This window comes from Carlito syrichta, unplaced genomic scaffold (genome assembly GCF_000164805.1).
Source record: "Carlito syrichta isolate Samal-C Ts95f unplaced genomic scaffold, Tarsius_syrichta-2.0.1 Scaffold307123, whole genome shotgun sequence".
Taxonomy (NCBI): Eukaryota; Metazoa; Chordata; class Mammalia; order Primates; family Tarsiidae; genus Carlito; species Carlito syrichta.
In genome coordinates this window covers 569031-585048 of record NW_007251219.1, presented here as the reverse complement: position 1 = coordinate 585048, position 16018 = coordinate 569031, and the positions used below count along the sequence as shown (strand labels likewise).

General features: G+C 37.6%; 1 protein-coding gene across 1 annotated transcript in view; it reads left to right on the top strand.

The window, feature by feature from the left end:
- Positions 1-16018, top strand: part of FH (fumarate hydratase) — a 29097-nt gene that overhangs the window by 418 nt on the left and 12661 nt on the right. Inside the window, exons 2-4 of the mRNA XM_021715448.1 lie at positions 6319-6455; positions 10029-10139; positions 12301-12477. Coding sequence (XP_021571123.1) covers positions 6319-6455; positions 10029-10139; positions 12301-12477 — 425 coding nt within the window. The remainder of the gene's footprint in view (positions 1-6318; positions 6456-10028; positions 10140-12300; positions 12478-16018) is intronic.

The following is a 16018-nucleotide window of genomic DNA, read 5'->3' as shown; positions in this document are numbered from 1 at the left end:
AGCGGCGGCGGGCCGCCAGAGTCCTTCGGGCCCCTCCTTCGGGTCCCCCACCGCCAGGCCGAAGGCCCGTCGGAGCGGAGGCCCCTGCTCTGGGGTGCTGCCCTCGGGGATGTTTGGGGGGGGGCGAGACAGGTGTGGGGAGGGGACAGCTCCCGCCCCCGCCCCTTGTTTGGTCCTTGCTGGCCAGACATCGGCCCCGTGCGGGTCTAGCGGCCTCCGAGCTGTGACTTCTTGGTTTGCCCAGGTGCTTTCGGGCCCTCCAGGTTCATCAAAGGTTTTGCTTCTCCTGAAAGTGCCCGTTCAGTTCGTAACGCTGAGTACGGCTTTCCCCACAATTGTTTTGAAACCCCTGAAATTTGTAAACATGGGCATAGTGTTCTGAAGCACGTTAGAGCAGATTGGATAGGACTTACCCATGGCCCAGTCCATGCTTTCTATTCAGAAAGGCAGCTAAGGAACTTTAAAGGTCCAAGTTCAAGTTCCGACATGCCTACTTAAGCCCTTTAGCTCTTTAGTGTCACCTTTGGTAATTCAGGCTTTGTAAAGCATTGCATGCATATGCACATATGTGTATTATGAGGGAAAGGTTTGAGAAATTGATGATAGTCTGGGAAGAGTTAACAATTCTGTGCTGCTCACTGTGGTGTAACATGTTTGCCACCTAAGTGATTTCAACTGTTGAGAGACTTTGGGAAAGTTGTCTTTGTATCTCAGTTTCTGCCTGTAAAATTGGGATACTTACAGCTGCTCAGCAAGATTACACATATAGAAATACCATGTAGTGAGTGCTTATTCAATAAATACTACATCTAGATATTTCAGAGGGCCAATACATCTTCAGAACTATAAGCTTTACAATAATTCTATTGGGTCCCTATACTTGAAACTACAAAATCTAAGATGTTTTATATTCCTGGAACTTCCTGTTTTAATAATTTTAAGGCATTCTAGGAACTTTACATGAAAAAAAATTTTTTGTTTTAAACATATTTACTGTTTTGTAAAGAGGAACAGGAGGCTGGAGAAGGGAACTTCTGAATCTATCTTGGTACAAATGTCAAAAATTAACACTGCCTTGTTTTTAGGGTTGTAATATTAGCTAAACTCAGATGAAGGTGGATTTTTTTCTTTCATAGTTCTAAACGCAACTTTGTCCTCGACTATCTCACTTGACTTCAAAATCTCTGTTGATTTTGTTCAAAGTTCTTCCTGTTACTAGTGTTGAGAAATTTGTGTAACCTTAGATTCTCTAAATTACCTTTCATTTAAAAGAACACATAAAGCTGGGCTCGGTGGCTCAGCCTGTAATCCCGCGCTTTGGGAGGCTGAGATGACTGAATTGCCTGAGCCCGAGGGGCAACTTGGCGAGACCGCATCTCTACAATAAATCCAAAAAAAAAAAAAATTAACTGGACGTAGTAGCGCGCGCCTGTAGTTCCAGCTACTTGAAAGGCTGAGGCGGAAGGATCGCTGGAGCCCAGCTGGTCGAGGCTGCGGTGGCCGGGAGCGGCCACTGCACTCTAGTCTGGGCGACAGAGTGAGACTCAACTAAAAAAAAAACCCCAAAAAACAACAACAACAAAAAACACACGTAAATGTTCATTCAATAGAAAAATAGCATATTTATTGAACCTCTATATATAAGACAGTCCCTGTGAGATAGAATTTAGAGACTACTGGGGGAGATTAAATAAGCAAAGCACTTTTAAAAGCAATGAAATCACACACTAATACAATGTGATAAATACTACAAAAGAGAAAAAAATGCATTGAGATTGAGAATATTTAACAGAGACCAGATGTGATACTCTCTTGGTGGCACAGTGGATAAGAAAGCTGAACATTTTTTAAGATCACTTTATTTTCTAAATGATCTTCAGGATGACCATGAAGTTTGGAGAGATAACATTGTATTCTGTATCGCAATGCAATATTAATAAACCATTAGGGAGGGCCAGGCGCAGTGGCTCACACCTATAATCCCAGCACTTTGGGAGACCAAGGTGAGAAGATTGCCTGAGCCCACGGGTTCGAGAACAGCCTGGGCAACTTGGCAAGACCTCATCTCCACAATAAATAAAAAAATTAGTCAGGCATGGTGGCCCACGCCTGTAGTCCACGCTACCTGGAAGGCTGAGGTGGAAGGATCGCCTGAGCCCTGCAGGCTGAGACTGTGGTGGCCATGAGCGTGTCACAGCACTCCAGCCTGGGTGACAGAGTGAGACTCTGACTCAAAAAATAAAAAGATAAATAAAAATAAACCATTTATTATATATTTGCTTATTTTCAGAAACTGAAAACCCAAAGCACAATGAAGTCAAATGTTGAATTTTTATCTCTTGTAATTTTTTTGCATGAAAAGTGATTTGAATTTCTTGAAGACTGAAATATTCTTTTAAATTTTAGACTGAGACTCTGAAAACTATTTTACCTTTTCTTTAGGAAATGCGATAGTGTAGTTAAATGGGGACATTTTACAGACCCAAGGCCTATTTTGGAGGCTGCTATTTTTTGGCTGACCTTTCTTTTTTAACCTAGCATTCAAATTTTGAGACACCATATCAATTCCTGAGGTTCCTGGGGTTAGTGGCTGTTAACAGTTCTTGGTACTTCTAGGACTTCATAACTGGACACGTCACTCACCTGTTATTTCCCAGGAGGTGAAGTAATTGTAAATGCTAGAAACCATTAGGAGATCATATTTTTGTGGATGCTCTGTGCCTAGCAGATTACATTCTTAGAACCATGCTATTAATCCCTAAAGAGACAGTCATCTTCTAACTGAAATTCTGCTCTCTGAATTATAGGAAATGAAGACATGGTTTCCAAAAAACTAGCTTTTTGTAATGGAATATATTATATGAAACTTATATTTAAGAGATGCCATTTATCCCCTAGTATGTCATCAAAAGCACTGATAATTTTCTCATTAATTTAGGTGAGCATCCTTCTCTTCTTACCCAAGCTACTAAGAAGAGGTAATGTACGTAATAGTGTGGGAAAGGTTTTGAAAACCACACAAGTGTTTTTCAAGCCTGAGGTAGACTGATTAGTGAATAGTGAAATCAGTGTAGTGGGTAGTGACTAGTATTTATTTATTTATTGACAGAATAGAATAACAGAATAGAGCATATGAGTGCATGACATGTTTCATAAAATTTTATTCCAATTTTATGTCCATATACACGTTTCTGTATATACTGAATCATGATACAAAGGATTTTTTCTTCTGTAGGTCATTGTAAAAAACATTTGAAGAAATTCTACAGCTACCTGACCTGGCGCATTGTTTTTGTATCCATATATATGTGTTTATCTAACAGATGCCAACACCACATAAGCATAGCATTCTCTGACAGTTTTTCTCTAATTCCTGGTACTTGTGTAACTTTATGATAGAATATAAACGGCCTCAACTTGCTAATTTTCCTATTTGAACAAAATGCATTCTTAAGTGAACTATTCCCACCTTCGGTTATTTCCTCTGAATGTCCTTCCGTCTTTTAAAATAACACCTTACTTCAGATCATTGAGGCACAATTCTCATACTCTATATGGGCTTTTTTTGGCACCAGTTTTGGGGGATGCACTTCACCTTCCTGTTATACATGGAGTTCAACCCCTCTGCCTTAAGTCTGTAATGCACAGCCTTAAAGGGCATTTTATAACATTACTTCAGTTTCTGTCCTACAAATTTGTGTAACCTATATATTTTCCTGGGGCTAAACAGAGAGATAACAACATTTTCTTTTTGGAATAGTTTGTTTTTAGCTAACTAAGCTCCTGCAAACAGCTTAGAATTTCAAATAGAAAGTATATTTTTAGGAGTGTTTGCTGAAATTGTGATTTCAGCCACAATTGACTTCTGCATTTTCTAATGATTAATCAGTGTCAAACTCTTAGGATTTGATTGAGACTATTATTTCTTTATTTGGAATTAAAAATTTTTTAAGGTTTAAACTGAAGAACATAGCTACAATTTATTTATCTAGAGCTTTCCAAGTAACTTTGAATGGCTCTAAATTTTGTTATAGCAACCTATTATTTAGGGGGCAAAATTATTGCTGTTTTATTTAAAAAATTTTAAATTTTGAACCCAAAAAATGACTATGTAAGTTTAAGAAATCAAACTTAATTTCACAAACCACTGATGAAAATGAATCTTCCTCCTTTGGCCTGGTGTCTTGTTGCTGTCTTGTAACAGGGTAGTGAACAGAAAAAAACCTAGTATTCTTAGTGCCACTGCTGTCATGACTAATGTGTATTTACTTAGGATATCAAAAACAAAGGTTAGATCCAAAATATTTTTGTTGTGCATTTGAGATTCAAAACTCCGGCTTCCTTTTGGTTTACAGGGTTGGAGGCAAGTTGATGTATAGTGGTGTGAGTGTAACCAAACTCTGTTGGAGAAAAACCTCACTGCACGTCTTCGGCTTCTTTTGTTTTACAGAATGGGGTGCAACTCAGGGACTTGGGACTGATCTGGAGTTTCTTGGTTTATGGAGGTGGTGATAGATAAGTGGATCTAAACAGTTTTTGGAGTCCAAAAGAATGGAGTTTGAGTCCAGGCCCTTCCCACCACACTCTGGATGATTTCCTGAGGTTATTTAATCTTTCTGAACCTCAGTGTCTTGTTCAAAGTGGGAATGGTAATAGTAAAATCTTAGAATTTTAAATGAATGTCAAATGAGATAATACATGAAGAGTGTTTGCTATATAGAACTGTAAATGCCAGGGTATGATTATTTTATTTATTTATTTATTTATTTATTTATTTATTTATTTGAGTTGGAGTTTCACTGTCGCCCAGACTAGAGTGCAGTGGCCACTCCTGGCCACCGCAGCCTCGACCTGCTGGGCTCTGGCTATCCTTCTGCTTCAGCCTTCCAAGTAGCTGGAACTACTGGCGCACGCTACCACGCCTGGCTAATTTTTTTGATTTATTGTGGAGATGCAGTCTCGCCTGCCCAGGTGGGTCTCGAACCCGCGGGCTCAGGCAATCCACTTACCTCAGCCTCCCAAAGGTGCGAGATTACAGGCTGAGCCACCGAGCCCAGCTTGATTATTTTTATTATTTGCTGCTTCTCCTTATTGGTCGAGGCAAATGTTTTACCTACCCTTAGGCAAAGAAAAAAAATGTGCTTTATTGGTTATGCTTCTGTATTTCTACATAGATACAATAATATTTTTTGCCTCATGCATCCTAGAAAACCATAAAGCATTATATATCTCTTTCTAGTCCCAGGGAATAACTACAAAGTAAAATTTTTTTTTTTTTTTTTTTGTGAGTGGACTGTTTACTAAAACAAAATTACTTGCCTAGGAATTTAAAAAACTATTGAATCTTCTGTTCATGTTTATTTTATAATGTAAGATGAACATATTAAGTTCTCAGTAGCTCTCTGAGTCCCTTTACATAAAATATCATATGTAAATTCCAAATTTCTAATGTTTTACAAATAAGTGTTTTTATAATATTATAACATTTGTGGAGCAGTTGTTAATTTTTATGTTAGTATAAATTAATGCACTTGCTAGAATCCTAGCTTCTCCCTAAAAGGGAGTTTGGCTCCATGGGTTTCTATTCTGGTATTGTTTTGGAATCAAGATTTAAACTCCTTAAATTATATGTATGATTATGCATAAATGTGTTTAATGTTAATTTTTCTAGAAAGACGATCCATAGCTTTCTTCACATTCTCAAAGTGTTCCATCACCTGAAAAATATTTAAAAATGACCTAGTCCATCTCCCTTTGTCTGTACATTTAACTTATAGATGAGAAAAGCTGACTTGCTGAAGGTGACACAGCTACTAAGTGGTGGGTTGTCTGACTGCAAAGCCTGGGCTACTCGTATTGTACTCTGCTATCTCTCATGCGTTGTGTTTGTAGACCGTAGCTGAACTTTGTTTATGTAATATTTACAAATTTCAAAGTACCATTGTTAGACCATTTTCAAAAGTTCCCAGTAAAATAAAGATTAATTCAAGTACATTGAATCGGTCAAATCTTGATCAATAATAGGCATACTCCTAAAATGGAAAAGATTGCTATTTGTATTTCAAGGACTTTCTTTAAGTTTATCATCTACATAGTATACGAATGCTACAATATCTTAAACATCTGCGTTAACAAATGTGTGTGACAAAAATTTCTCAAAGAAGGAACTGAAGGTAGGGAGTAGAATGAGAATCAAAATGGAATTTTTTATCTTTTTTATACTAAGGTTTCTTTCCTCTTACAGCTAATAAGATGCTATTGCTTTTGATACTCAGTTTTTTTCAAGCTGTAATTGTGTCTTATTCTTGTCTTGTCTTTAGGCAAGCCAAAATTCCTTCCGAGTAGAATATGATACATTTGGTGAACTCAAGGTGCCAAATGATAAGTATTATGGTGCCCAGACTGTGAGATCTACAATGAACTTTAAGATTGGAGGTGTAACAGAACGCATGCCAGTAAGTGGCTTTTGTGGAAATGTTGGCTTATTTTGGATGAACTAGGCTGTATTCACGTGAGTCATTTTACTTTATAAATACATATTTCACAGAGTTAAAAAATTGTAAAATTATTGGAGAACTGGCTTGGTGAGTAATAAGATGTTCCCTTTCATTAAAATATCAAAGAACTTTGACATGCTATTATTTTAAGCTGTGACTTTGAATATTTTGGATTTTTGTTTGCTAGAACTAAATGATTATCTTTTCATTCTTTCTGAGTATTTGCAGATTTTTACTAGAATATTACAGTTTGTAAACATTTTTATTTTAATACTCAGATTCTTTTTGCCCCACTGATTGAAAACTGAAGTTTTATACTTTCTATCCAGGTTTCAGTTTTCAGAAAAGTGTATGATACACAAATATATCAGAGTAGTACTCTTTACCATGTCTGACATATGATAGATAATATGTAAGTATTTGTTCAATGCCATATGAATGATTTAATGATTAGAAATCTTTCTATCATATTTTGTTAAACTGTAAGATGCCATCAGTTAGAAGATGTACTACTAAAAATGAAAAAGGTTGCCAATTAAGGTTGTGACCTGTCATTGATTATAAGATGCATCTTGATTTCAAGCATGTTAAAGTGTGAAAAGAATTGATGAAATACATAGCATATTCTACTGGAGCCCAACTGGAATATGAAAATAGTCAATGCAGGATAGGCCAGTAAGCCTAGAAGTAGCCAGGCTTCATCTGGTGAGATATGGTTTAACACGCTCAGCCTGTAATCCCCCGCCTTTGGGAGGCTGAGGTGAGTGGATTGCCTGAGCCCGCGGGTTCAAGACCCGCCTGGGCAGCGAGACCTCATCTCCACAATAAATCAAAAAATCAGCCGGGCATGGTAACGCATGCCTGTAATTCCGGCTACTTGGAAGGCTGAGGCGGAAGGATCGCCGGAGCCCAGCAGGTCGAGGCTGCGGTGGCCGGGAGCGGCCACTGCACTCCAGTCTGGGTGACAGAGTGAGATTCCAACTCAAAAAAAAAAAAAAAAAAAAAAGTTATCTTCTAAATATATTTTTATTTTAAATAATTTTAACTTCCATATTTTAACCCATTTCTAAGCCTTCAGGACTGACTCCTGACAGGTTTATAGAACTCTACAACAAGCAGCTGTATCTTTGAAGAAAATCTATGTCATTGCCACTTACAGCGTGCTTGGTGGCGAGGTAAACATAGTGTGTGACTACAGTGGTAGGGTGACAAAGGGTAGTACTAATCTTATAATACTGTCATGTAATTCAACTCCTGAGATTAAGGAGCTCAGTCCTAGCCAATACTGGTGGGTGTGAGAATGGCTCATGTTTTGATAGTCCTGCTTCACCCAGCATTTGGTTCTGGGACTGCGTAGCTGCTGCAACTGCTCCAAGAGACAAGGCAGGCATTTGAATTGTATGTCAGTGAAAGAGAGACACCTGGGGTATCAGTTGTGTTGCATTTGACTTCATCTGGATTAATTTCCTGAACTTTATTAAATATAAAATAGACTATATGTACTCTGAACTGATTAATATAATTAAACCCAACTCTTTTTTACCTGAGGTCCAAAGGAAAGCAAAACCAAAGAATGTCATAAATTTCTCACGTGAATAAATTAAGAATAATGTGACTTGTCTTTTCTCTCTAGTGATACCTTCTGTCATTTTATTTTAATGATGTTCAATGAAACTCTTTCTACTATGACCTTTTGTTTTGGTGAGGGAGCCCATAAACACTGGGAGTGATTTTGGTAGTGGTTCAGCCCACTAATGTAATGTTTGTTCCTGTAGAAATTTAAATTCTCATTTGTTTTCAGTTTAAGGTTTTTATGTTTCTAATCCTGTGTTCCATCTGTCTACATTTAGTTTGGGTAAAACATTTATAATGTTTTAATTTTAGTTACTTAAAATTCAAAATTAAAATTTTCTGTTTTTCCTTTTCAGTTTGCCCCTTAACTAATACTCACTTTGGACTATGTTTCTGTGTTTAATGTGTCTTATTATTATTTTTTTTTTTTACTTTGATTCTTCTTCTTCAAGGATAATGACTTCTCTTTTGTAAATTCATCCTTCTCTCTCCTACCTCCCTTTTTCCCTTCTTGCTCTTTTTCCATTCAGACCTGGAATGTGATCTGTTCCACAATCTGTATTAGTATTATTATGACAAGAACTCATAATACACTTGTCTTATAAAATATAGGTTACAAAATATAGGTTTAATTGAGATCTCATAAAATTATTCAATTTATCCTTTTAAAGTTTGGTGAAGCAATTTGAGATAGACAAGAAAAAAATTTGTGAACTAGCAGAGTTTGAAAATATGAGTATATATCAGAATCTATTAGCTTTACCTCTGGAGAACCCAGGCTTTAAAATTTAAAAAACAAAAAAATCTTCTGACTTAATGAATAGCAAGGCTTTACTAACTAGCTAGAAGTTTTTTTTTTTTTTTTTTTTTTTGACGTTGGAGTGAAATGATAACCCAGTCAGTAATTGGTAATCTCATACTGATTGGCAGTTTAAAATATCACTGATTTTTTTTTAAGGGAAGGAAAATTATAATGCACTATGCATCCCAGTGAGGAAAATAAAATGGCTCTTGCTATTGAAATGATTGAATACCATTTGTTTTTATATCTAATGTATGAAATAAACATATACTCTATTGTGTGTGTGTGTGTGTGTGTGTGTGTGTGTGTATTGATAGAATGAATAGTGCATTGTATGAGTGGGACCCCAAAAAATGAAATTTATTTATAAAAAATTAGTTTATTTATTCTTACATGTTCAAATTTCATTCACCTTCAGAGTACTCTCTGATGCAGTACAGCTATCGAGATGCTTTTTCTACTGTTCAAAATAGTTTTTGAACTTGTCAGTTTTCATGCCTTTTAGTGCATCTGTCAATTTTTTGTTTCACCTCTTCCAATCAGCAAAACCATTTTCCTTTGAGCATGTTTTCATCTGGGAAACAAAAAAAAGTCACATAGGGTGAGATCGGGTGAGTAGGAGATGGGGCACAGGGGTCATACTTTATTTGGTCAAAATATACTGAACACTCAGTGTGGTGTTGGCAAGTGTGCTAAAAAATAAACCATCATGAAATGGGCAACACTGAAGAATCTCAAAAAAAAAACAAAACTCACTGAAGCCAAATGCAGCCTCCCCCAACAACGCTAGTTGGTACACTGATGCTGATGGGTTCCTAGAACACTTACCTAGTGGGAGAAGCCTGTACTACAAGGATCCCATCCTCCGAAAAATAATTCCGGTTTTTTCTGGAATTATTCTTCTCTATATGAGTGAATATATGTGTATGTATATGCAGAGTCAACATATTGGCCTATGGTTCCCTAAACAGATATATGATAATAGTGATTCTTGGTTCATTATTTACTGATCTATAATCTTTTTCCATATCCTAAGCATTTTAGGGTTATAATATTACTTAGGTTAATGTCTTATGTACAGTTTTTATATTTGCCTAAAATAAATTTCATGCATAACTAAAATATCAAATTTGAGGTAATTTTCTCATTAATTTTAGATTCCAGTTATTAAAGCTTTTGGCATCTTGAAGCGAGCAGCTGCTGAAGTAAACCAGGATTATGGTCTTGATCCAAAAATTGCTAATGCAATAATGAAGGCTGCAGATGAGGTAGGAGGTGATAAGTGTGTTTACTTAATAGCATCAGATCCATGTCATCCACTGGATGATGATATACTCTGGCAGGAGGAGAGGGTAAATGATTGAGTTGATGAATTTCAGGGGTGCGTGGTAGCATTATTGTTTGGTGAGGATATTAATATGGTGTTTAAAATATATTTTGACATACTTTTTGGATGATTTTATGCTTTTTATTTTTAAGCCTCTTGGCTTTCTTTGTTAATTTATATAGTATTAAACAATTTTTTTGAAAAGATACTTTTTTTTTTGAGTTGAATTCTCACTTTGTCACCTGTTGCCCAAGCTGGAGTGCAGTCACATGATCTCAGCTACCCCAGTCATGACCTTCTGGGCTCATGTGATTCTTCTGCCTCAGCCTTCCAAGTAGCTAGAACTATGGGCATGCACCACCAGCCTGGCTAATTTTTTGATGTATTGTAGAGACAAGCTCTTGCCAAGTTGTCCAGGCTGGTCTTGAAGTCCTGGGCTCTGGCAGTCCTCTCACTTCCATCTCCCAAAGCGTTGAGATTATAGGCATGAGCCCCTGTACCCGGCCTGAAAAGATACTTTTTGAACTTGATTTTTTTTTTTTTAATGTATAAGTGGTACTTTTTAAAATTAGTTGATCATCTGATAGTGTATATTAAGAATGTAATTTTACTATCTCCTCCTAATAACATTGTCTTAAGGAAGCAGAGATAACAGTTTTAAAACTATATATGTAGTGATGTTCATTACAGTAGTATTATTTGTAATAAAAACAAGTTAGACAATATCTAATAGCTGCTTATGTAAGTTACAGTTATAGTGTAAGTTATAGAAAATTAGGTTATGAAGATGACATAAAAGAAAGCCTAGCCCATGAGAAATAGGAAAGCTTGCAAAAATATATGTATTTTATGATATGTATTTTCACTCATATATGTGTATGCAGGTGCATACCCACACCTGCACACATTGCATGGAATAGTGACGGAAAGAGGTGCCAGCATGCTAATAGTCATAAGTTCTGAGGAGTAGAATTGTAGTGACTTTTACACTTTTCTCAGTTCTCAAACTTTTCTACATTGATTGCCTATTGTTTTTCTATAACTAGAAAATAGTTTTCTAGCCGGGCCCGGTGGCTCAGCCTGTAATCCCATGCCTTTGAGAGGCTGAGGTGAGTGGATTGCCTGAGCCCACGGGTTTGAGACCCGCCTGGGCAGCGAGACCTCATCCTACAATAAATAATAAAAAAAAAAATCAGCCAGGCGTGGTAGCGCATGCCTGTAATTCCGGTTACTTGGAAGGCTGAGGCGGAAGGATCACCGGAGCCCAGCAGGTCGAGGCTGCGGTGGCCGGGAGGGGCCACTGCACTCCAGTCTGGGCAACACAGTGAGACTCCAACTCAAAAAAAAAAAAAAAAAGAAAATAGTTTTCTTTTAAAGTGGACCAGTTCAAGATAATAGATTTATCAAGTGCATTCTTATTTTTTAAGCTAAAATCCTTCTGGGAGATTTAGTAAAGTCCAAAAACTTTACATACAGTCCAAAAACTAACACATAAGCTGAAAGTATAAAAATATGACAAAAATAGTGGCAAATCTGGGCAGTGTTTGTTTCTACATTTGGCGAGTGCTACTCATTGGACATCTGTGTGATGAAGTAGCTATTAGTGAACTCACATTTTCAAGTCACTAGCTTATTATCATGCTGACTCTGGTGATAACATCTGTTGGATATTCCTGCTGAGCCTCAACAATAAATATATCTAAAGACTTAACATATTTGCCAGCCTTAACAGGTGGCTCTCTATTAGAGGAGGCAGTTGAAGAAAAATAAGAAAGATGACTTTGATTCAATTTTTACTTGAAACCAGTACATTGTTATACTGTTACACCATTCAGAATCGATAATATTTCATTTTCTAAAGTATCAGTAGTCGGAGCAAGTGATGGTGCAGAAGCTTAGATTTGTGGGACAACTGTATTCAAACTCTGTGGCACCCTCAGCAAGTCATTCAGCCTATGAAAACAATTAACATCTTTAAATAATTCTCTAAGTAGAACTTATTTAATCACAGTTGACTAAAGTAGCCAAATGTATATTATTTCTTATTTAAATAATATTTAAGTACTTATTAAAAGTACTCATTTTAATATTTTTTTTCACAGGTAGCTGAAGGTAAATTAAATGATCATTTTCCTCTAGTGGTATGGCAGACTGGATCAGGAACCCAGACAAATATGAATGTAAATGAAGTTATTAGCAACAGAGCAATTGAAATGTTAGGCGGTGAACTTGGCAGCAAGAAACCTGTGCATCCCAATGATCATGTGAATAAAAGCCAGGTCAGTATGTGATCTCTTCTTTTTTTGTTACAAGTTGAAAAGCATACCTGAGATTTTTTTATTGTGAGACAAGCCTTCACTTTTTGTCTAGGAGCTTTCATTCTTCAGTGGAGAAGACTTCTTATGTTTTTCATTTCTTTTAGAAATCTTAGCTTTATGTCTCAAACTTTATAAGAATCACTCTTAGGACACCTGCATTTAATATAGATGCATATTTTTATTGGTTGGTTTATTTTAAAAAACTATTTTGAAATAATTCTCAACTTATGAAAGAATTGCAAAGATAGTTCAAAAAGTTACTATATTCCCTTTACTCTGCTTCTCTTAATGTTAACCTCTTGTATATCCAGGCAATCTGCTGGCAGCCTGATCTTAGATCTAGCTTCTAGAACTGTGAGAAATAAATTTCTGTTATTTATAAGCCACCCAGTCTACTGCATTTTCTTATAGCAGCCCTAAGGAACTGAGACAATCACAACACGCACAAGACCAAGAATCAGTTCCAGATTGAAAGAAATCAAGGGGACATATGACGAGACATAATAATGTGTAGCTAAGACTGGATCCTAAAAGAGAAAAAGGATTTAAGTGGAAAAACTGGGAAAATCCTAAGTCTGTTGTAAAGAGTATTGTATCAATGCTAATTTCTTAGATTTGATAAATATCTATATTTGGAGGCCCACATTCTGGTTCATAGATGGCCATATTTTCTCCATATCCTTACATTACGAAGGAGCAAGGGAGCTCTCTGGGGTGTGTTTGGTAAGGGCACTAATTCTGTTCTTGAAAGCTCTGCCCCTATGACATAACCACCTCAAAAAGGTCTTACCTCCCAATACCATCACCTCAGGGATTAGAATTTCAACATAAATTTTGAGGGGATACAAATATTCAGACCATAGTAGTGACCTTGACACTTTTGAAGGTAGGGATCAAATATTTTGTAGAATGTTCCTCAGATTTGGTATTCTGTTGTTGTCTCATGATAAGACTGAGACTAAATTTTTGGGAAGACTGTCTCAGAAATGAAGGTCCCTTCTCATTGCATCATATCAGGTGTGCATGATAGAATCATGGCTTGTTAATGGTGGTGTTAGCCTTTATCTCTTGGTTAAGGTGGTGTTTGCCAGGTTTCTCTAAGGTAAAATTATGAGTTTTCCTCTTCTATACCCTATTTGTTAGAAATAAGTCACTAAGCTGGGTGGGGTGACTCACACCCTATAATCCCAGTACTTTGGGAGGCCAAGGGGAGAGGATTCCCTGATCCTACAGGTTCGAAACCAGCCTGGGCAAATTAGTGAGACCTCATCTCTACAATAAATCAAAAAATTAGCTGGGCGTCATGGCACATGCCTGTGTTTTCAGCTACTTGGAAGGCTGAGGCAGAAGGATCACTTGAACTCAGCAGATCAAGGCTTGTATTCCAGGCTGGGAAACAGAGTGAGACTCCGACTCAAAAACTAAAAGAAATGAGTACCTAAGTCCTGCCTATACTCTAGGCACTATACTTGAGCGTCAGTTCCTAGAGAGAGAAGTATCAAAAGTTCTTGTACATACATTAAAATCGCCACAGTAATTAATGGAACTACCTTGAGACTGTGCAAACACCAGCATTCATCAAGGATCTTGTCTACAGTAATTACTGCTACAGTATTGTAATAGTGATTTTCAGTTTTTCTTTTTCTTTCTACATTTTTTTTTAATTGGAATCTCACTGTCGCCTAGACTGGAGTGCAGTGGCCGCTCCTGGCCACCACAGCCTCAGCCTGCTGGCCTCCTGTGATCCTTCCACCTCAGCCTTCCAAGTAGCTGGAACTACAGGCGTGCGCTACCACACCCGGCTAATTTTTTTATTTATTGTAGAGATGAGTTCTCACCAAGTTGCCCAGACAGGTCTCGAACCCACGGGATCAGGTAATCCACTCACCTAAGCCTCCCAAGGCGCGGGATTACAGGCTGAGCCACCGAGCCCGGCTTTCTACATTTGTTAATTGAAATTTTTCTGTAAGAAAGATTTGTCCTCCCTACCACATTTATTTATTTATTTAATCATTTATGTGTAGCAGTATGGATTTATAGTTATTTTATTATTTGGGTTATAATCTAATACTTTTGTTATTTATATTGTTTTAGCTTTGGGAACCCTGTCTGATTTGCTCTTGTATCCTTTAGACATGCTTTATCCATTTTTTTTTTTTTTTTTTTGAGCTGGAGTCTCACTCTGTTACCCAGACTGAAGTGCAGTAGCATGCTCATAGCCACCCCAGTCTCGACCTACTGGGCTCAGGAGGTCCTTTTGTCTCAGCCTTCCAAGTAGCTGGAACTACAGGCGTGTGCTACCACACCTGGCTATTTTTTTTATTTATTGTTGAGATGTGTTCTCTCCAAGTTTCCTGGGCTGATCTCGAGCCCGTGGGCTCAGACAGTCCGCTCACCTTGGCCTTCCAAAGTGCTGGGATTATAGGTGTGAGCCACTGTGCCCAACCTTTTTTTTTTTTTTCTTTTAAAGCATGCCCTAAGTTTATGGCATTGTAAGATGCTCGAAGCTTGTCTTGTATTTTCCCAGTCTTAGTAGCAGCCAACTTTTCAAGGACTCTTGAAGAATTTTACTGGAAAATGATATTTAGAAACTGAGATCTGGGTGCTAGGTATAATTTAATATATTTTTAAGAATAGGGTAAGCTTTTTAAATGTAAGTTCATTGTATAAAAGATTTCTGTTGAAAATCTGGGGGCCAGGCTCGGTGGCTCAGCCTGTAATCCCAGCACTTTGGGAGGCCGAGGTGAGTGGATTGCCTGAGCCTGTGTGTTTGAGACCACCTGGGCATTTGGAGAGACCTTGTCTCTACAATAAATTTTGAAAAAATTAGCCGGGCTTGGTAGCATGTGCCTGTGCTTCTGGCTACTTGGAAGGCTGAGGCGGAAGGATCACCGGAGCCCAGCAGGTTGACGCTGGGGTGGCTCTGAGCGTGCCACTGCACTCCAGCCTGGGAGATGGAGTAAGATTCCAACTCAAAAAAAAAAAAAAAAGATTTGCCAAATCTATTATTTGCCTTTAAATAGGAACTTATCTTTTATACATACTGAAGTCTGAAATCAGCCTCCCAATGGGGAGTTATAAATCTGATTGAAACAAGATTGGCTCCATGTCGATAATTATTTAGATTTAGATGATAGGTACATGAGTATTCATTATATCAGTCATTCTACTTTTATATGTAGTTTGATATTTTCCATAGTAACAGTTAAAATATGTAAATAATGAACATATTTTTAAAATGACATCTCACACACACGTATATATTTATTTTTCTTTAAAAGATGGGGTTATAGCCGGGCTCGGTGGCTCAGCCTGTAATCCCGCACCTTTGGGAGGCTGAGGTGAGTGGATTGCCTGAACCCGTGGGTTTGAGACCCGCCTGGGCAGCGAGACCTCATCTCTACAATAAATTTTTTAAAAAGTCAGTCGGGTGTGGTAGCGCATGCCTGTAATTCTGACTACTCGGAAGGCTGAGGCGGAAGGATCGCCGGGGCCCAGCAGG